At 49.8% G+C, this 17,639-nt stretch overlaps 1 protein-coding gene across 2 annotated transcripts; it reads right to left on the bottom strand.

Moving 5' to 3' along the window:
• Nucleotides 1-226: 226 nt before the first annotated feature.
• Nucleotides 227-17,186, bottom strand: Gtse1 (G-2 and S-phase expressed 1). Of its 2 annotated transcripts, XM_087556601.1 has the most exons (12): nucleotides 17,113-17,186; nucleotides 16,813-16,902; nucleotides 15,174-15,231; nucleotides 14,466-15,063; nucleotides 12,574-12,729; nucleotides 11,060-11,186; nucleotides 9,668-10,042; nucleotides 5,322-5,394; nucleotides 2,781-3,017; nucleotides 1,608-1,851; nucleotides 1,068-1,283; nucleotides 245-669 (listed from the first exon to the last, which is right to left on the bottom strand). In XM_087556601.1, the coding sequence occupies exons 2-12, from the start codon at nucleotides 16,892-16,894 to the stop codon at nucleotides 586-588; spliced, it is 2,250 nt and encodes a 749-aa protein (XP_087412727.1). In that variant the 5' UTR covers nucleotides 16,895-16,902; nucleotides 17,113-17,186; the 3' UTR covers nucleotides 245-585.
• Nucleotides 17,187-17,639: the final 453 nt, after the last annotated feature.

The following is a 17,639-nucleotide window of genomic DNA, read 5'->3' as shown; positions in this document are numbered from 1 at the left end:
TGCAATCTAGTTGCCCAGAGGAGTCTTTGGTCCTATCATATCAGAATTAACTATATTAACAATGCAGGTTATGCAGGCCCAGATGACAGGCTAGTATACCTGGGGTGAGCTAGAGACTGATATTTATACCAATTTTATTCCCCTACATTATATAAAACTAAAGTTGGATAATGAAAGTCTTCCATAGCATCTGGAGAGATAAAAACAGTTCTACACATCCAAACATCAAGTGTAAAACCAAGCATGCTTTAATACACTTTATTTTATAATTTAATTTAAATCTAGAATATTTAATTTTCAAACAAATTTAAGTTTACAGTCATTTTCTATTTTACATACAAAAGAATCAAAACAATTTTTTTTAGGAAGCTGTGTTTCAGCCCAGTGAAAGGCAGGGACCAGGGCAGCCACAGAGATGGAAGTAAGGCTTAGGTCCATGGTGGGGCCCCCACCTGGGCACCACTCCAGACAGAAGCAGTATAGTGGGCTTCCCCTATCAAATGAAATTCCTTCTAAAATTTGTTTCTATGGCTCTAAGGCCCCAACAGAAGGAAACAGAATAAACAGCAGAGGGCCGTGCTCTGCTCAGAACTTGAGGAGCGGTGAGTCCACATTTTCTTTGTCAGCCTCAGGGCTCAGCTGGATCAGTGGGGAGCCCAGGTCGATCAGCTGGAAGAGAATGCAGAAGTCAAGTCAACACAGCTGTCTGTGCTGTCATACAAGAAGCTGCAGTGACTGAGCCAATCCCACCTGGGGCCCAGGGACAGAAAACAGCAGCAGTGAGGCAAGGAGACTCAGACATCATGTCTAAGACTCTCAGGAAACCTCAAACCCATCAACACTGTGACTTCCTGCATGGCGTGCAGGCAGGAGTGGTACTGGGGATTTGACTGCTGTCCTTGGTGTTCCTCTAGGTCCAGCAAGATGCCTGCCGGCAGTGGGTGACCACGGAGAAGTCAAGCATGAGTCTGAGACACAAACCCTGTGAGCCCCAAGGCCACCATGCATTGCACAGACCTGATAGCACCCTGGGGTGAAATCAGCATGAATCCCCTGCTGCTTCTCACCTGGCCGAGCTCAGCCTTTGGAGGCTTCCCCACATCACTTCTACCCATGTTTGGAGTGTTCATTATGAGGTCTATCAGGGGCCAGCTGCTAGGTCCCAAAGCCATGTTCGACTCAGGGGTGTTGCTGAAGTCGATGAGAGGGCAGTCGGCTAAGTCTCTGTCTCCGGCTTCAGGAGCGATGGTGAGCTGGTCCAGCTTGATGTCTAGCAGAAGACCCTAAGCAGAGCACGAGAGAGGTAAAGTCCAAGCACCACATCAGTGCCAAGCAACCACTCTGGGAAGCCAGGTTTTGCCCAGGACCCGAGGCTCACAGCCTGGAGCCCAAGGGAAAAGCTGGAGTGGGCCCTTAGTGGGAGTAAGATCCCCTCAGGGCAGTGTACCCCTACCCACAGCTAGTACAGAGCTTCAGCCTGCTCCCACTCCTGAACTCTAACCCCTGACCAACTCCTTTGCCAAACATTTCTGCTGGAAACATGGGCCCCAGCCACAAGGTGAGGCAGGGAGGGAACTGTGAGTCCCTGTTCATGACTCTCCATGTACCTCAGATGGTGTGGAACTGCATTCACCTCCAGGTACCTCACTGGGGTGCGTGTCTTCATGAGGCTCTGCTTCACCCTGACCTGTTCCTGTGGAGGAGCCTTGGGAAGGAGGAAAGTCACTCTTCTCTGGAGAAAAGTTCAGTGCTTGAGGCACCGAGGATGGAGGGGAAGAGCTCTCATCTGAGGACAGGCCCTGGCTCTGCCCAGCACTGCCATTGCTGCTGCTCTCCTGCATCAGCTCCGATCTGGGGGGAAAAGGAGGAGAACTGGTATTGCTCCTTCTACACTGGTCATCAGCTATGGTGTGAAAGCAGCCATTGACGCAGCAGCTGGCCACAAGGGGCTGAGCTAGGAGGATGACTTCACCTGTCAGACCCTGGTCTCTGCAAGGGAACAGATTTCCAAGGCCCCTTTCACCTCTCCGATTCTGTCAGTCTAGCCTCACCTTATATCCACGTCTGCTCTTTTCTTTAGTTACTAAATCACTCAGCATTGACTCTACCTCTGCACACACGCTGTGGCTATCCCCCCGCAGGCCGAGGTGAGCCAAGTGCCTGCCTGCTTGAGTGTCCCTCCCCAGTGCTCCCTCAGGAGGCCAGGTTGGAACCCTAGTTATGCATGGCCTTCCACACTACAGCATGCCTCACACTAACAGGCACCTGTAATATGCCGTGCTTCCCTCTAGCAGTGGCCTCTCTTGACACCTAGCACGTCCCCCGAGTATCTGATGACTCAAAGCTGCATGAACTGTGAGCAGGAACAGAATATCTTCTTTATCACAGTTTATGGGTTTCAGAATCCCAGTTCTTTCTGTATTATACTTAGTCTCTCTCTCTCTCTCTGTCTCTCTCTCTGTCTCTCTCTCTCTTTCTCTCTCTCTCTCTCTCTGCTCTCTCTGTCTCTCTCTCTCTCTGTCTCTCTCTGTCTGTCTGTCTGTCTCTCTCTCTCTCTCTCTCACACACACACACACACACACACACACACACACACACACACCACAAAGACAGCGCCACCCTCCAACCCCAAACATACACACAACCCCTCTGCCTATTTGCACGCTGAGCCTTGTGCTTTACAGACCTTCTCTCCTATTTCTGCCATCTGCTGCCTGCACCTTCCCAGCACAGGGAGACCCCTGAGGTCTGGGGAACTCTCTAGACAAGCTCCTCTTTACCTGACTGTAGATCTTCTCCTGGGCTCAGAAGAAAGTCGCCGGGCAGGCACACACAGTGGGGACACCAGAGCCCTAGGCATGGACTGAGGTGCTGTTAATGGAAGTCCAGAGAGACGCCTACTGGCAGGTGTGGGCAACACTGACATCCGTCTTGTGCTCAAAGGGGTCCTCATACTGCTGGGCAGGCCTTGTGGAGTGAGCCCTGATAAGCGTCTCACAGGAGTGCTGCTGACCACCCTGGTGAAGACATGGAGGTCTTGAACACAGACCACTGAAGTTGGAAGGGCTCCAGCACAGGAAGAACTCAAGGCCCTTGCAGCCCCATGTGACCTTGGATGAGTTTCAAGTTCCTCAGCAAGTGACACCTCCATCCTGTCCCATAGGTATCTAGAACATCCTTGAACATGACTATGTTCATGGTACCCTCCATTGGAGGGTCAGAAGGGACTTAAAGAGGTACTTGTGACAGAAGATTTTTCTCTATAAAGACATCTAGGCTCCCATCAGACTGTGTCAAAGAAGGGAACTGATGGTGGCTTCCCCCACTGGCCTACTCATACTCAGGCTTAAGATCCCTGAGTCAAAGGTGAGAACTGAGTCAAGGAGCTATCTATGAGTCAGGGACCTCATCTCTCCCAAATGTCATCCTGTTATTGTTCGTAAGGCAGAGGCTGAGTCAGGTTGTTACCAGCTATGGACTAAATGGTTGCATCTCCCAAATTCATATTTTGAAAGCCGAATCCCCAAGATGATGTCATAGGAGACTGGGAGGTGATCAGGTCAGAAGTCAGAGCCCCAATCAATAGGATTAGTGTCATGATAAAGAAAGAAGGCCCCGGGGTTGGGGATTTAGCTCAGTGGTAGAGCGCTTGCCTAGCAAGCGCAAGGCCCTGGGTTCAGTCCTCAGCTCTGGAAAAAGAAAGAAAGAAAGAAAGAGGGAGAGAGAGAAAGAAAGAGAAAGAGGGAGAGAGAGAAAGAAAGAGAGGGAGAGAGAGAAAGAAAGAGAGAGAGAGAGAGAGAGAGAGAGAGAGAGAGAGAGAGGAAGGAAGGAAGGAAGGAAGGAAGGAAGGAAGGAAGGAAGGAAGAAAGAAAGCAAGCCAGCCAGCCAGCTCCAACCCCCCATGTTTGATCTTCCATGTGAAGACGTGAGCCAAGCAATGGACCCATATCAGACACTCCCACCTATAGCCGCCCTGATCCTGGATGCCCAGCCTCTGGAACTGCCACACAGACTGAAATCCCCAGATGCCAGCATGGTGGCACAAGTCAATATAACAGCAGGAAAGGGGCAGGAAGGCTGAATGTGAGGTTAGCCAGTCTACATAGAAAGACCTGACTCAAAATGAAACAAAACCAGGCGTTGGTATGCTTGTCACTGTAGTCCCAGAGTACTAAGACATTGTAGTAAAACAACTCTAGTCACACTATTAACGCAGAGCCCTGGCAGGCCTAGAAGCCATCTACCAACTGCTTGTTCAGAGCACATCCAGGCACTGGGCACTCTCGCATCAGGATCTGCCTGCTGCCAAGGGCCGGGCCCACTGCCCTGACCACCTTCTATTGTGGACACTGATGCCTCTGCCACAGCTCCAGTGAAGACAAGCATGCCCACAATGTGACCCTTGATGGGACCCAGAAGGCAGGAGTTATTTTTTCTCTTTCCAGGTAGCTGAGACACGGGTGTTAGATGGCATCCAGTTTGCTTCCTATCGCTGTGATGAACACCCAGGGCCAAGGCACCTTGGGGAGTTTATTTGGCTTACACTTCCACATCACAGCTCATCACTGAGGGAAGCTGCTACCTTGCAGTAGAGTTGCTTTTGTTGCACTGCATAGGAGGAAGACACCTCAGCATGGCTACAGCTTTAAGGGAAACTGTCTAGTCTCACAACTCCCAGCCCCTTAAGTGGACTTTCCCATGGTCAAATCTGAGGATGCAACCCAAGACCTGCTGATGGCCTCAGTTGGACTGTGTCAGAACCAGCAGTGTAAAGGAAGTAACTCGAGGGGCAGAGGGGATGACAAGACTGTCATGTCAGGAGTTCCTGCAGGTCCCCAGGCATCTGCACATGTGTGGACTTGTTCTCACGTTGTCACTGCCACACTGGGCCAGAGGGCAAGGGACAGATGAGGAAACCCATTCAGGGCATTTTCACTCATACTGGTGGGTCACAGAGCAGGACTGAAACCCAAGTCTGAGCAGCTGCTCCATCCCACAGTCCCTAACCGTGCACAAACCAGTGACTAGGAAACTTCTGAAATATGTGGACGCTAGGCCCCGCCCCCTTGTCCCCAACCCCCACCCCAATCCACTGAGTCAGAAGTTTTGGGGGTTTAGGATCAGAACCTAAAGCAGTACTGAAGGGGTTTCTGTGATTTGGCCTGGTCCCCCAGCCCAGAGTCACAGCACTTGGCAGTCAGTGTGACAGACAGTCTCTACCTCAGACGCTTGACCTGCAGCCCAGGTAGCACTCCACAGAGCCTACAGTCACATCAGTAGCTCTCAAAAGGTAAGAAAGGAGGGAAACTCCTGTTAGCTACCTGCCAGCTGGTGTCCAGGACTGCAGCCGATGTGTCCTTGAGATCTTTGGGGTCACTCTATCAGGTGACTCACCTAAGAACAGAGAGAGCCAATCAGAAGAGAGCAACATGGCAAGCCTGGCATGTGCAGTACCATCTAGGCACTCTCTTCTAAACATCCCCACTTTCCCAACTGTCTGAGTCAAGTAAAGACAGAAGGCCAGTGACACACACAGGAAACCCTGGTGAGACCCAGCTGAGGCAGGGACCGGGTCTGATGTTGACACTCTGTTAGGCCAGCTCCTACTGGCCTGGCCTAAGCTTCATGGCAGGCTGCTCCCTGAACCCCCACATCTATGAAATCATGTGGATCGAGTCCCAGCAAGCCAGCAAAGCCTACTGTACCTCCATGTCCCTGAGCTATGGCATCCCTAGCTCCAAGGCACGTCACATACACATTCTCTAGGTGACGAGTATCTCCAGGTGGATGCCTCAGCTGCTACTTGACACCCAGCATTCAGTGTGGGCTTACCAGGCACTAAGCAGGGCCCAGCATAACCCAGATGGTCTGTCACACCACTGTCCCTCTGCCACATGATTCTGGGTGAAACACAAATTTGCCTCCCATGACCCTGAGTCAATCTGGGGCCCCAAAGCTTCAGGAGCCAGGACCTCCATATATTAACTTGCTATCTTAGAAGCCATGGGCAAAGTGGCCCTAGCCATGCAAGGCCATTCGAGGCCAGGTGAAGCCCCAAAACAATACCGCTGACCACATGTTTTCTTAATTAGTGATCGATGGGGAGGGCCCAGCCTATCATGGGTGGTGCCATCCCTGGGCTGAGTAAGGCATGAGGACTGAAGAACGCAGAACCCTCCATGACTTCAGCATCAGCTCCTGCCTCCAGGCTCCTGCCCCCACTGCCTCTGATGAGCTGTTATATGGAACTGTGAAGGAAATAAACCCTTTCTTCCCCAACTTGCTTTTGGTCATGGTGCCTCACGTCAGCAATAATAACCCTAAGACAGACTCCATCCTACGTAGTCCTGTAGGCCTCAGCAGATGCACACAGCAGGGTCACGGTGTCCCCAGGTCCTCTAATTAGACTTTGGCATGGGAAGGAAATCAATATTCTCCTTTCTTTTTAAATAAAACGAGTGTTGTGCGGCTTGCAGTAGGATCTATTTCAACTGCATTGTGTCTTCCCTCTTCTCTAGGAACTCAAGTGCATTTCCGCCATAGGACTTTCACCAATCACTTCCTTGGCCTGGAATGTTCTCTCTGGGTTATCTAGTGGCTGCCTCTTTGTTGGGCTTAGCATTGTTGCTTGGGATGACAATTCTGGCCAAAAGAACCACTCCCGTCTGTGATTGCTAATCTTAGGTGTCAACTTGACACATGTGGGTGAGGGAACCTCGTCTGAGGAATAGCCTCCATCAGACTGACATTTTCTCAGTTGCTAACTGATGCAAGGGTCCAGCCCGCTGTAATGGTACCAGCCTTGGGCAGGTAGGCAGCATTCCTCTGTAGTCTTTGCTTGAATCTCTGCTCTGACTTCCCTCAGTGCTGAGCTATGATGTGGAAGTGTAAGCCAAATAAACTCAAGGTGACTTGGTCCTGGGTGTTTATCGGAGTGACAGAAAGCAAACTAGAATACTGTCTAATCTCGTCTCCAACTGTCTTCAATATTCTACTGCTGTAAGGCACCAGAACCCAGGTACCTTATAGAGGAAAGCATTTAACTGGGGCCCACAGTTTCAGAGTCCATGACCATCACGGCAGGAAGCATTGCAGCAAGAAGGCGAGCATGATACTGGACAGTAGCTGGGAGCTTACGTCTGAACCACAAGCATGAGGCAGTTACCTGCAAACGGAGTGGGCTTTTGAAACTTCAAAGCTCACCCTCCAGAGACACACCTCCTTCAACAAGGCCACACCCCCTAATCCACGAGGCAACTCACATGTCTGTAATTCTAGTTCCTGGGGACCTAAAGCCCAGTTCTGTCGTCTATACTGGGCATGGCATACATAAGGTGTATACATATACATTCAGGCAAAACAATCACACACAAAAAAATAAATCTTAAATATTCTTTGTAAGATGTCTTACCATAGGATCCTTTGTCTTTAAACATGACAGCATAAGAAAGATATTCAGATAAGACCAAAATCTTGGGTTTTGTTTTATTTGGGGACATGGTCTCACTCTGTAGCCCAGGTTAGCCTAGAACTTATGATCTCCTGCCCCAGTCTCCCCTGTACTGGGATCATAGGCAGAAGCCACTGTGTCTGATGTGTTTCCCTTTCCTTCTTCTCCATCCTCCTCCTACTGTTGCTTTGTTGTTGTGTAGTTGTTTTTTGAACTAGTATCTCACTGTGCAGCTCTAGGTATCCTGGAACTCCCTGTGTAGATCAAGCTGGCCTTGAACTCCAGAGATGCACCTTTCTCTGCTTCCCTCAGTGAGTAGAGGGCCCTGGCCAACCAGAGCCAGCAGAGCAGCTGCCATGGTGTGCCTGAGTCTCCTCTCTGCTTACAGGTTCTGGGGTGCCCACCTGAGCACCACCACAGGCAGAGCTGGGAGCCAGGAAGCCTGCTGCAGTCAAAGGCAGAGGCCAGAGGCCAAGGAGAAAGACTTCAGCATTGACCACTCATCAAACCTTACTACTGCTGTGTGTTCAGGGGCTTCTTATGCTCTCTGGAGACTGAAAGAAACAAACTGGGATCACATTCAGAGAAGGCCCCTGCCTCTGCCCACCGACCGGTGACAACTCTTTTCAATGTCTTTCTTTTGTTGCTGGCTCTGTTCTATTTATTTATTTATTCATTTATTTACTTATTTATTTACTTTGGAGACAGGGTCTACTGTGCTGTCTTGGCTCATCTTTGTTTTCTGGACTAGGCTGGCCTTGAATTTAAATATGCCTGCCTCCGGCTCCTGAGTGCTGGGTTAAAGATGTTATATTTATCCACACTGTGGAAAGACAAAACCAATTCTGAAAAGATATACTCTGAACTCCAGGTGTGTCACAGTACATACACACACCCACAGGTATTAAAACTCTTCTAACAAATATTTTCAGTGAAGAGCTTTCTGTTTATTTTTTATTAATTTATTTTATGTATGAGTACACTGTAGCTGTCTTCAGACACACCAGAAGAGGGCATCAGATCTCATTACAGATGGTTGTGAGCCACCATGTGGTTGTTGGGAATTGAACTCAGGACCTCTGGAAAAGCAGCCAGTGCTCTTAACCACTGTGCCATCTCTCCAGCCCTTGTTTATATGTTTGTGTGGTGTTTGGATTGAATCCAGGGGGACTCAAGCATTAGACAAGGACTCAACCACTGAGCAGAGCTCGAAGCAGTCAACCCTCTTTCTTTTCTTTCTTTTTTTTTTTTTTAAAGATTTATTTATTTATCATATACACTGTAGCTGTCTTCAGACACACCAGAAGAGGGCATCAGATGCCATTACAGATGGTTGTGAGCCCCCATGTGGTTGCTGGGAATTGAACTCAGGACCTCTGGAAGAGCAGTCAGTGCTCTTAACCACTGAGCCATCTCTCCAGCCTGAGCCAAGCTTTAAATAGGAAAAAATGAGAAATACTTCGTTTTGTTTTTAACACTGTCTCACTGTGTGGTCCTGGGTGGCCAGGAACTCATTATGCAGAACATGCTGGTTTTGATAAACCAGAGCAGAACAGTCTTACTGGCTGAGAGGACAATGGCTAGCATCTGAGGGACTGAGGTATAGAATCTGAGAGCCAGAGAGCTGGAGAGAAGCAACACAGAGAAAATGACTCTAGAAAACTCTGTAGCATCTCCTGAAAGGGCGCTGCACAGCGGCAGCACTGTGCAGGCAAGATGCCTCAAGGTCGAGACAAGCAACTAACGGAGAACAAGGAACAGCACAGCCCCCAGCCTGAGTGGGCCGAGCAAACAACAGGACACTTAGCAGTGCCTGTGCAAAACCCCACACTGCAACAGGCCAAACAGCGCCCATTCCAGACCCATCCGTGACAGCGGAGCAGACTGGGCTACATTCACTGGTTGCCAAGCTCAGCCCCTTAAGGGAAACATAGTCCAGGGGGTTAAAAACAGAACCACAGAAGCAGAACAGCAACAGCAACAGAACAATAAAGCTCTCACCACCCAGGTGGGACAAAAGCCACCACACCTGTGGACAACCACACTGATGACAAGAGTGAGAGAGACGCAGGCCAGGGGCGGGCTCATCCAGAGAAATGGACACAAGAGGGTGGCAGAACACACCCTGGACAGAGTCAGAGTTAAAGAAGCCAACAGCACCAGCCGCACCAGTAGCCTCCCCAAAATCTTAAAACCGACCAATGTAGCTGTACTTACCAACAGAAAACTGGGGCACTTTAAATGGGTTTGTTGTGGTAGATACGGCCTCTGTCTTGCAGCCTAGAGAGGAGTCCTGTCGTTTTATGCTGACAGTTTTATTCAACTGACATGTCTCGGTGTCCAGGTCCACTCCGGGTCCTTTGTGTTTTGGAGTCTGGGGTTGTTGAGCGAGAGGACTTGGGGTGAGGGCCTTGGGCTGCTCTGCCACTGTCTGGGCAGCATCAGCCTTTTTGGCTTGTCTGCAAAATGCTCTGGCAGGGGCTGCTGGCAAAGCCTGGTGTGACGTGGCAAGTCCTACTCTGCCCAACTTGCTGGTGACTGACTGACGCCGGGAGCTGCTAGCGGGAATACTTGAAAGTTCACTGGACTTTGCTGCAAAAGTTGATAATCAAGGCTGGTTACTCAAGCCAGTTTCCAAACAGTTTAAAACATACACGCGCGCACACACACACACACACAATGACACCTCTAGAATATCTAGCTAACATCAGACATACTGGATGCCCATTAGGCGATGACCGTGAGGACCAGCAGGATGTGCGAACCTGAGCTGAGTACCGTCTAACTCTCAGCCTGTGTGTGCACTCACAAGGCTAAGCTCTTCTTTCTTCGCTTCCTTGATGAGCAGAAGAAAGTGGACAGTGTAGTCGACAAGCAATGGACCTACTGTGTGAGTCCACAGTGAAGACTCAAGGGGAAACTTAAGGGAATAGTTACCGTTGTAGCCATGTCTATATGGTATGTTAGCCCTACTACGTCCTACCCCACTATCTCATCTGACTCTATGACTCTACCATAAACAACACACGGTGCCAGTGTCCTGAGTCAGTAGAGAAAGACCCACCTCACAGCTCCTGCACAGTGGCAGCCATGCATTCTCCTGATCATGTACTCATGGGCCACAGAAGGGCCTCTGAGCACTTCTAGACTCATAGGAACTTTCCTCTAGGTCAACAGTATCACTTGACTTAAAGGTAAGATGGCTGTTAAACACTGAGTAGCAGTTAGGACTCCAGATCAGGCTGATTCTAGAGCTCAGACTTCTTATATCTTGTGAAAAGTCCTCACCATGCGCCAACAGACATAACCAGAATCCACAGGCAAACCCCAAGGACAGATGCATTCTCTGGTCCCTACAGCACTCCACCACTAGATGGCAGTCTTGCTCAGACAGGTTGAACCCAAGGGTACATGTCCCAAATGACCCAGGCTCACTGGTCTTGGGCCCCGAGTTCTCATGGATGCATGGTAGTGTGAACAACCACGTTTTGTTCTCACTTCATGAGTTTGTATGCCTGCCTAGCCGTCAGTCCTGAGCTGTAACTACAGCATCCTATGCAGCCAAAACATACAGTGCTCAGGGCTCACCAGGCTAACGCAGCTGCTCACCTTTGCCTGCTGTGGGAGACCTGCCAACACCAGACACGAGGCTTGAAGCCGACCCTGAGGTAGAGGACTTCTTTGTGAGATTACTAGTATAGCCTGGTGGCTTTAACAGGGTCTTCTTCAGTCCCAACTGGAAGAAAAGTTGAAAAATTAGCCAGGATTTTGTTACCTACATACACATACTTAATTCTGCAAAAGCAGGATTTTAAGGTAATCTTTAGTGGGGTTAAAGAGATGGCTCAGTAGATAAGAGTACTTGTTACTCTTGCAGGGGACCTGGATTCAATTCTTGGCACACACGCGATGGCTCACAACCATCTACAACCTCAGTTTCGGGGGATCTGACGCCTGCTTCTTTGACCTCTTTGGGTACCAGGAGCACACATGGTATATAGACATCCAGACAAAACACTCATGCACATAAAATAAAGTTTAAAAATCTTAAAAAACAAATCTTCAGCAACAATTATCATCTTTATAGAAAAAAGTAATATAGTCCTCCAGCAGAGGTTTGGACATTACATTCCAGACACAGTCGGGCCTTCAGATTGAAGCTGTTTAAAGGAGATGTTGCCTCTGTTTTGAACCTGTATATATAGCTTTTCCTTGTCAGCCTGAATGAGTGTGATGGCTTGCACAGTCATTAAAGTTAGAATCCCATAGAGGGTGTTTGTTTGCTTGTTTATTTATTCATTTATTTGGTTTTTCCAGACATGTTTTCTTTTCTTTTCTTTTTTAAAAGATTTATTTACACTGTAGCTGTCTTCAGACACACCAGAAGAGGGCATCAGATCTCATTACAGATGATTGTGAGCCACCATGTGGTTGCTGGGAATTGAACTCAGGACTCTGGAAGAGCAGTCAGTGCTCTTAACCACTGAGCCATCTCTCCAGCCCCAGACATGTTTTCTTTATATAGCCTTGGCTGTCCTGGAACTTACTATGTAGACCAGACAGACCTCAGAGTATCAAAAATGGTGACAGTCTGTGAGCTCAGAACCCAAAACCAGTACCTCACGTCTCCCGTAGAGGCCAGGGATCAGTAGCTGGGAACCGAATGCCACTAGGCTCTTATCAACAGCCCAAACAATATGCACATGAAGACTAGAGGGCAATCGCAGATGACTCTCCACTTTTTACTTTGGATACAGAGTCTCACTGTGTAGCCCTGGTTGGCCTAGAACCCACACCACCACCATGCAGACCAGCTACAGAGATACACCACTACCACCATGCCCAGCCACAGTTTTGTTTTTAAAGACAGGGTCTCTGGCTGGCCTGGTACTCACCAAGTGGGCTAAGCTGGCTAACCAGCAAGCAAACCCCAGGGATCCATCAGTCTTCTGCCTCCCCAGTGCTGGGATTATATGGGCACCCCACCACACAAGGCTTTTTAAACCTATGTCCATGCAAGCAGGTATCAAATAAACAATATGGACAACTTAATTTTAACCAAGATACAAAACTGGTGAGTTCCCATAGAACAAGTGGCATCCCTGTAGCCCCAGCCTTCTCACCTTGCCAGGAACGGGGAGTGACCTCTTGCCTGGGCGGCCTTCTCGACTGGCAGCATCTGGAGCCGTGCTGGGTTTGTCTAGGAGCACATCACTCTGGGATCCCTTTTCATTCAGGGGCTTCGTCTGCTGAAGGCTGGCTGGCACCTCTTTTTTGAGCTGAAAATGTTGATTTGAGAGGTGAAGACTACCTGGTCTGACAAGCCCAGAGCTGGCACTTCTCCCAGACGCTGCCACTAGCCTGAGAGAAGCAGCATGTAATAAGACAGCTTCCTCACTAAAGCAATGTCAGACCGGGCAGACGGCCTGGGGAAGGATCTCCAGGGCTCCTCCTCTGTCAGGCCCTCACGTAAGAGTGCCAGTGAGAGAGCCACACATAGTGTGCCTTTAATTCCAGCACTAAGAGGAGGCTAAGGCAGGCAGATTTCTGTGAGTTCAAGGCCAGCCTGGTCTACATACTGAGTTCCTCACCAGCCAGTCACATAGTGAAACACTGTCTCGAAACAAAAACATTAAGAGCCTCAGTGAGGGGCTGGCCCAGCCATGCGTTCTGCATGCTGTGAGGAAGGTGTACTCATCGTGCGGTAACCCTCTCCACAGCTCCACCTCAGTGCTAGGCTTCTCGTTTGAGCGCTGACAGCCACATTCCTGCTGGGCAGTGCTGGTGCACAGCTTTACTTCCATCACTTGAGAGGCAGAGGCAGGAGGATCTCCAAGTGTGAGGCCTGCCTGGTCTACAGAGTGAGTTCCAGGAGAGTTAGGGCCACAGAGAGAAGCCCTTTTCTAAGCACAACCCCACTACCCCTCAAAACAAACAAAAAACCCTATACTCTCCGGCCTGCAAGTCACAGAGCAAACCCCTGACATATTTAGGGGCAAGGGCACCAGGGCCTGCTCCATGTGCACATAGGCAGCAAGGGTGTCAAGAAGGCGCGAGCAGTGGCTGCAGTGAGAGAGTACAACAGCAATGGTTCCTTCCCTTGTAGCACTTCTTGTGAGATGAAGCTCACCTCACCTCCTTAAAGACATACTCAGTGATACTGTAATACCTGTATTTAAAAAACTACCCCACTATTTGATATGTCCCCATGTTATCTATCTGTTCATTGGTTAATGGGCATCTGGGTTGGCTCAATTTGTTGGCAATTCTGAATGCTGCTGTCATGAAAACCCTGTGCTAAGCTGATCGAGGACACTGCAATCTTGCCTGGTATCCTGTGTGTGCTGTGACCCCAGCCCTGCCCCACAGTCATGCATGGATCACACACAAATTCTATTCCCTGTGCTGCTAGCAATCCCACCCAGGGCATCCTGGTGTCCGATGTGGTCAGGAGAGGGCTCACAGACGGGGAGGGGGGCGATGTGTAGTGTTTCACCCTCCCACAACCTCACAGAGCCATTCCCTTAACAGCAACCCTTAGTACAATGAAGCTGGACAGCTTCACCCTACACCCTATTGCACCTTTACTCTGTGTGTCTTCTCAAGAGCCCCCAGCCAGAACACGGCAGACAAACCTGGAAGCAAGCTGTCTCTGACATCTGCCCTTCTGTTTACCCCCAACTAAGCCTCCAGGACGTTGAGTTTCGCACAACTGGTCAATTGTCACTTCCCTAACATTCATATAATAATGCCTGGGCAGGATGAAGAGTAAGTCCCAGCCATAGAGAACATCCAGAGCCCAACATGGGGGTAGTGCTTCTCCAAGGGGGACGCCCTGGGCAGCCCCTCATCACTACTGCCTTCATTGTCCAGATCCTGGTTCTATTCCTGGGCTTTCCAGCCCTTAGAGCACTGCCCCTCCCATGAGGCTTCCCTGGCAAGGGGCAGGGTGTGGGCTGAAGAGAGGCAAGGAGGCCGTGTGAGTCCCTCAGCAACTGTGCTAGGTGCAGTTTACCTTCTCTGTGGCCAGAAAAAGATTTCTTCCTCTCACAGGCAAAGCCCGGGGTGGCTGTAGCTTGCTCATTATCCTCCTCTGAGGCCCAGCCTGACTTGGAGGCTGAGAGGAACAGGGCGGACCCTGGGTGCTCTGGGTCTGAACAGGGCCTGCTGGGAGAGGGGAGTTGGGCAGGCCTGGAGAAGCCAGGAGCTGGGGCTCCCCCAAGAGCGGTTGCGCCCTCGAGGACGGCAGGCAGAATGTCTCTCTTTTAAGTGACAAGGGACTTTTGTCTCTCTTCTGTTCTTTCTCAAAAAGACTTATTTTTAACTGTGAGTCCTGCACAAACGTTTCCTTGGCCTGGCTCACAGCACTTCTAGGCTTGGCGGCCTGGGCCACCTCTCTTCGGCTGTGACATTCTATCTGTAAGGCCAGTAAGTGGGCTTCTTTGTACACCTCCACAAACTTCTCCCCAGTGAGAGGGCTCCAGGTGCAGGGGCTGCCAGAGCCTGGGGCAAGGGGCTGCTCAGGAACCTGGCGGTTTAAGTCCAAACTGGCAGCAATGCATCTTTCTTTATGTCCCACAGGCCCGAAAAAGACTTCGTCATCTTCATTTGCGCTGCGTTTAAAGAAAAAGATCATCAGGGATGAGTCACGATGGCATCCAGGGGGAGGGGCTTTAATGAATGTGTCTATGTCAGGGGATGGGGGGAGAACACTCATGTTTACCTTGAAGAAGACAAGGAAAGATCGAAGTCAAATTTTTCATCTTCCAAAAGAAGAAAGTCTGGGGTGGGGATGGAGGGAAAAAAAGTCCACTATTATTTTAGGGTAGCGTAGAACAGGAAAGCACTGGTTTCACAGTTGCTATAAAATTTCACTCTTGGTAACAGATTATTGCCTGAATTCAATCAGTTTTCATAGGTAACTCATCCATCTTATTTTCTATTTCCACTCTCAAGTTCCAGGAGCTGTTCTGAGTGCGCCGATCCACGTCAACCTTACTTCTGTGACAGAACCTAGGGTTTCTGAAGGGCTGAGTCACCTTCAGGCATTGGATATTTTCTAAAGATCAACAACTTTAGCTCCCCTGGAATTAAATTATGAGACACCTATCCATCCATCAGCGCGCGATACTCCTCAGATCCCTTTCCAGATCTCCAAGAAACCGAAACAAAACAAAAGCAAAGTAAAACAAACAAAAAATTTGCACTCTGCCCAACTATATTCCTAGCATAGCCTTTGTTGACCCAACGGTGGACTTGTTCAGCTCCCTCTAACAGACCAGCAACTTCCCAGTAGTACTTAAGGTCTGTTTCACTGGAGGGAGCCTACGGTGTAACTTAGGACAAAAACCCTATGGCTGAGGGAGGTCATGGATTCTAATGAAGATGCACATTATATCCTGGCTAGTTGTCTTCTAAATGTTATAGTGGGTATCACTGCTGAATCTCATAAGACGTCAACGAGGCTACATAATCTGATAGGGTACAAAGGCCCAGTGCTTAGACCTGAAAGGGAGAAAATAAGCAAAGTAACTTTCCACCATGTCTGATGACTTGAGTTCAAGCCCTGGGACCCACAGGTGCTTGTGCACCATGGTTACGACACAGACACAGACACACAGACACAGACACACACACACACCACACACACACACTGGCCACACACACCCAAAATAAGTCAGCATACAGAATCCTCCTCCCCTCTTTTAGACAGTGGTTTCACTGTGTAGGGTTACAAAGAGAACAGTCCTGGAACTCACTCTGTAGACCAGGCTAGCCTTGAAATAAAACTCAAAGAGATCTGCCTGCCTCTGCAGTTCTGGGATTAAAGGAGTGTGCCCCACCACCTAGCAAGAATTTGCCAGCACTCAAGAGGCTTCTCTGTGAGTTCAAAGCCAGCCAGGACTACAGAGTACGTTCTGGGTTACAAAGTGAGGTCTCAAAATACAAGCAAGAAAGAAAAAGCAAACAAAGGAAGGCAGAGGAGGAGAAAAGAAAGCCTGAGGAAGGAGTGGAGTGTGGTGGGGCTCTGCCCTCGGTGCATGAGAAAGTTGTAGCCATTTTAATATCACAGTAACTGTGATTAACCACAGGAGTCCCTCACAAGATTGAGCCCACTAATGCCCTTCTGGAAGTAGTGGGGGGAGACCCCTCTTAGGATTATGTTAAGTAGTTTTAAAAAGTGGGTGGGGGGGGTGTAGTAGGCTCTTCTTGGGTGGTGCTGCTATGAATTGCTAATGTCCTTGTAAGTAACTACAGTTAAACTCATTTGCTTATCAATCCAGTCTCGCTTGCCTTCTCTATTCTGTCTAGGGTGAAAAGGAATACACTCCAGAACAGCCACAAGAACAGAAAGGACTTACCTTCCTTCTTACTACCAGGGTCCATCTTCACCTCTCCCCTCTGGCTGGTCGAAGGCACGTCGCTGCCGTCTCTTCTTTCCATAGAGTTCGCTGCAGAAAGCAAAGGGACAGGAGGATTAGGCATGTCAGGGACAAGCCCCAGCTTGCTCCGGGTATCCCAGAAACAGTACGCTCCGAGGCGGGGTAACGGATTTCCGGCTCTGAGCTGCAGAGCTGGCACCGCAGCCCGTCCTCCTCGGCCTCTGAGGCTCGGGGTCCCGTCCCCCACTCTCCCGGACGAGCCCTATGCCCACTTCTTACCCCTCGCCTCTGACCAGGAGGGCGTAAAATTCAGCTGAGTCTCTGCTACCGGTTTAAATGCTGCGCCGGTCTCCACCGGCCACCGATTGGCCTGTTTAAACAGAGAGATGCTCTCGGTGCAGCCTGGGAAATGTAGTCGGAGTGCTGATGTGTGAGATCAACGCGCTGGGACTCCACGCCACGGATTGGCTCGGCTGGGCGCCGGAAACTCTCACCGGAAGTGTTCACGACTCTCCTCCGAACGAGGCACAGCTAGGGTTTAAGCGGAAGCCTGTGGCTGTGCTAGTAAGAGGGACTTGAGGCGGTGATGGTGGGGCATAGAAGGCAGCTAGGAAGGAGTTTGTTCTGACACCTACTCTCTCTCCGGTGCTTGTCCTGGTATCTCCGGTATTTCTCTTGCGTCCGGTACTCTCTCCGCAGCCTGAGCCACCGATCCTGTACTCTAATATGCAGACCCTTCCTTTTCCCCCCAACTGGAGAAGAGTGACAGAGCCAGTCTTAGCACTTCTAGCTGCGAATATGTCAGA

This window comes from Rattus norvegicus, chromosome 7 (assembly GCF_021556685.1).
Source record: "Rattus norvegicus strain SHRSP/BbbUtx chromosome 7, alternate assembly SHRSP_T2T, whole genome shotgun sequence".
NCBI lineage: Eukaryota > Metazoa > Chordata > Mammalia > Rodentia > Muridae > Rattus > Rattus norvegicus.
The sequence above is the reverse complement of the archived record's forward strand: the minus strand, read 5'-3'. Positions and strand labels throughout refer to the sequence as shown.

Coding starts and splice junctions, on each gene's coding strand:
- Gtse1 (XM_087556601.1), bottom strand. CDS start 16,894: ATGGAAAGAAGAGACGGCAGCGACGTGCCTTCGACCAGCCAGAGGGGA. Junction 12,730..14,465: donor TTTTTCTGGCCACAGAGAAG/GTAAACTGCACC, acceptor CAACATTTTCAG/CTCAAAAAAGAGGTGCCAGC. Junction 3,018..5,321: donor TCCTGGACACCAGCTGGCAG/GTAGCTAACAGG, acceptor TGTCTTCACCAG/GGTGGTCAGCAGCACTCCTG.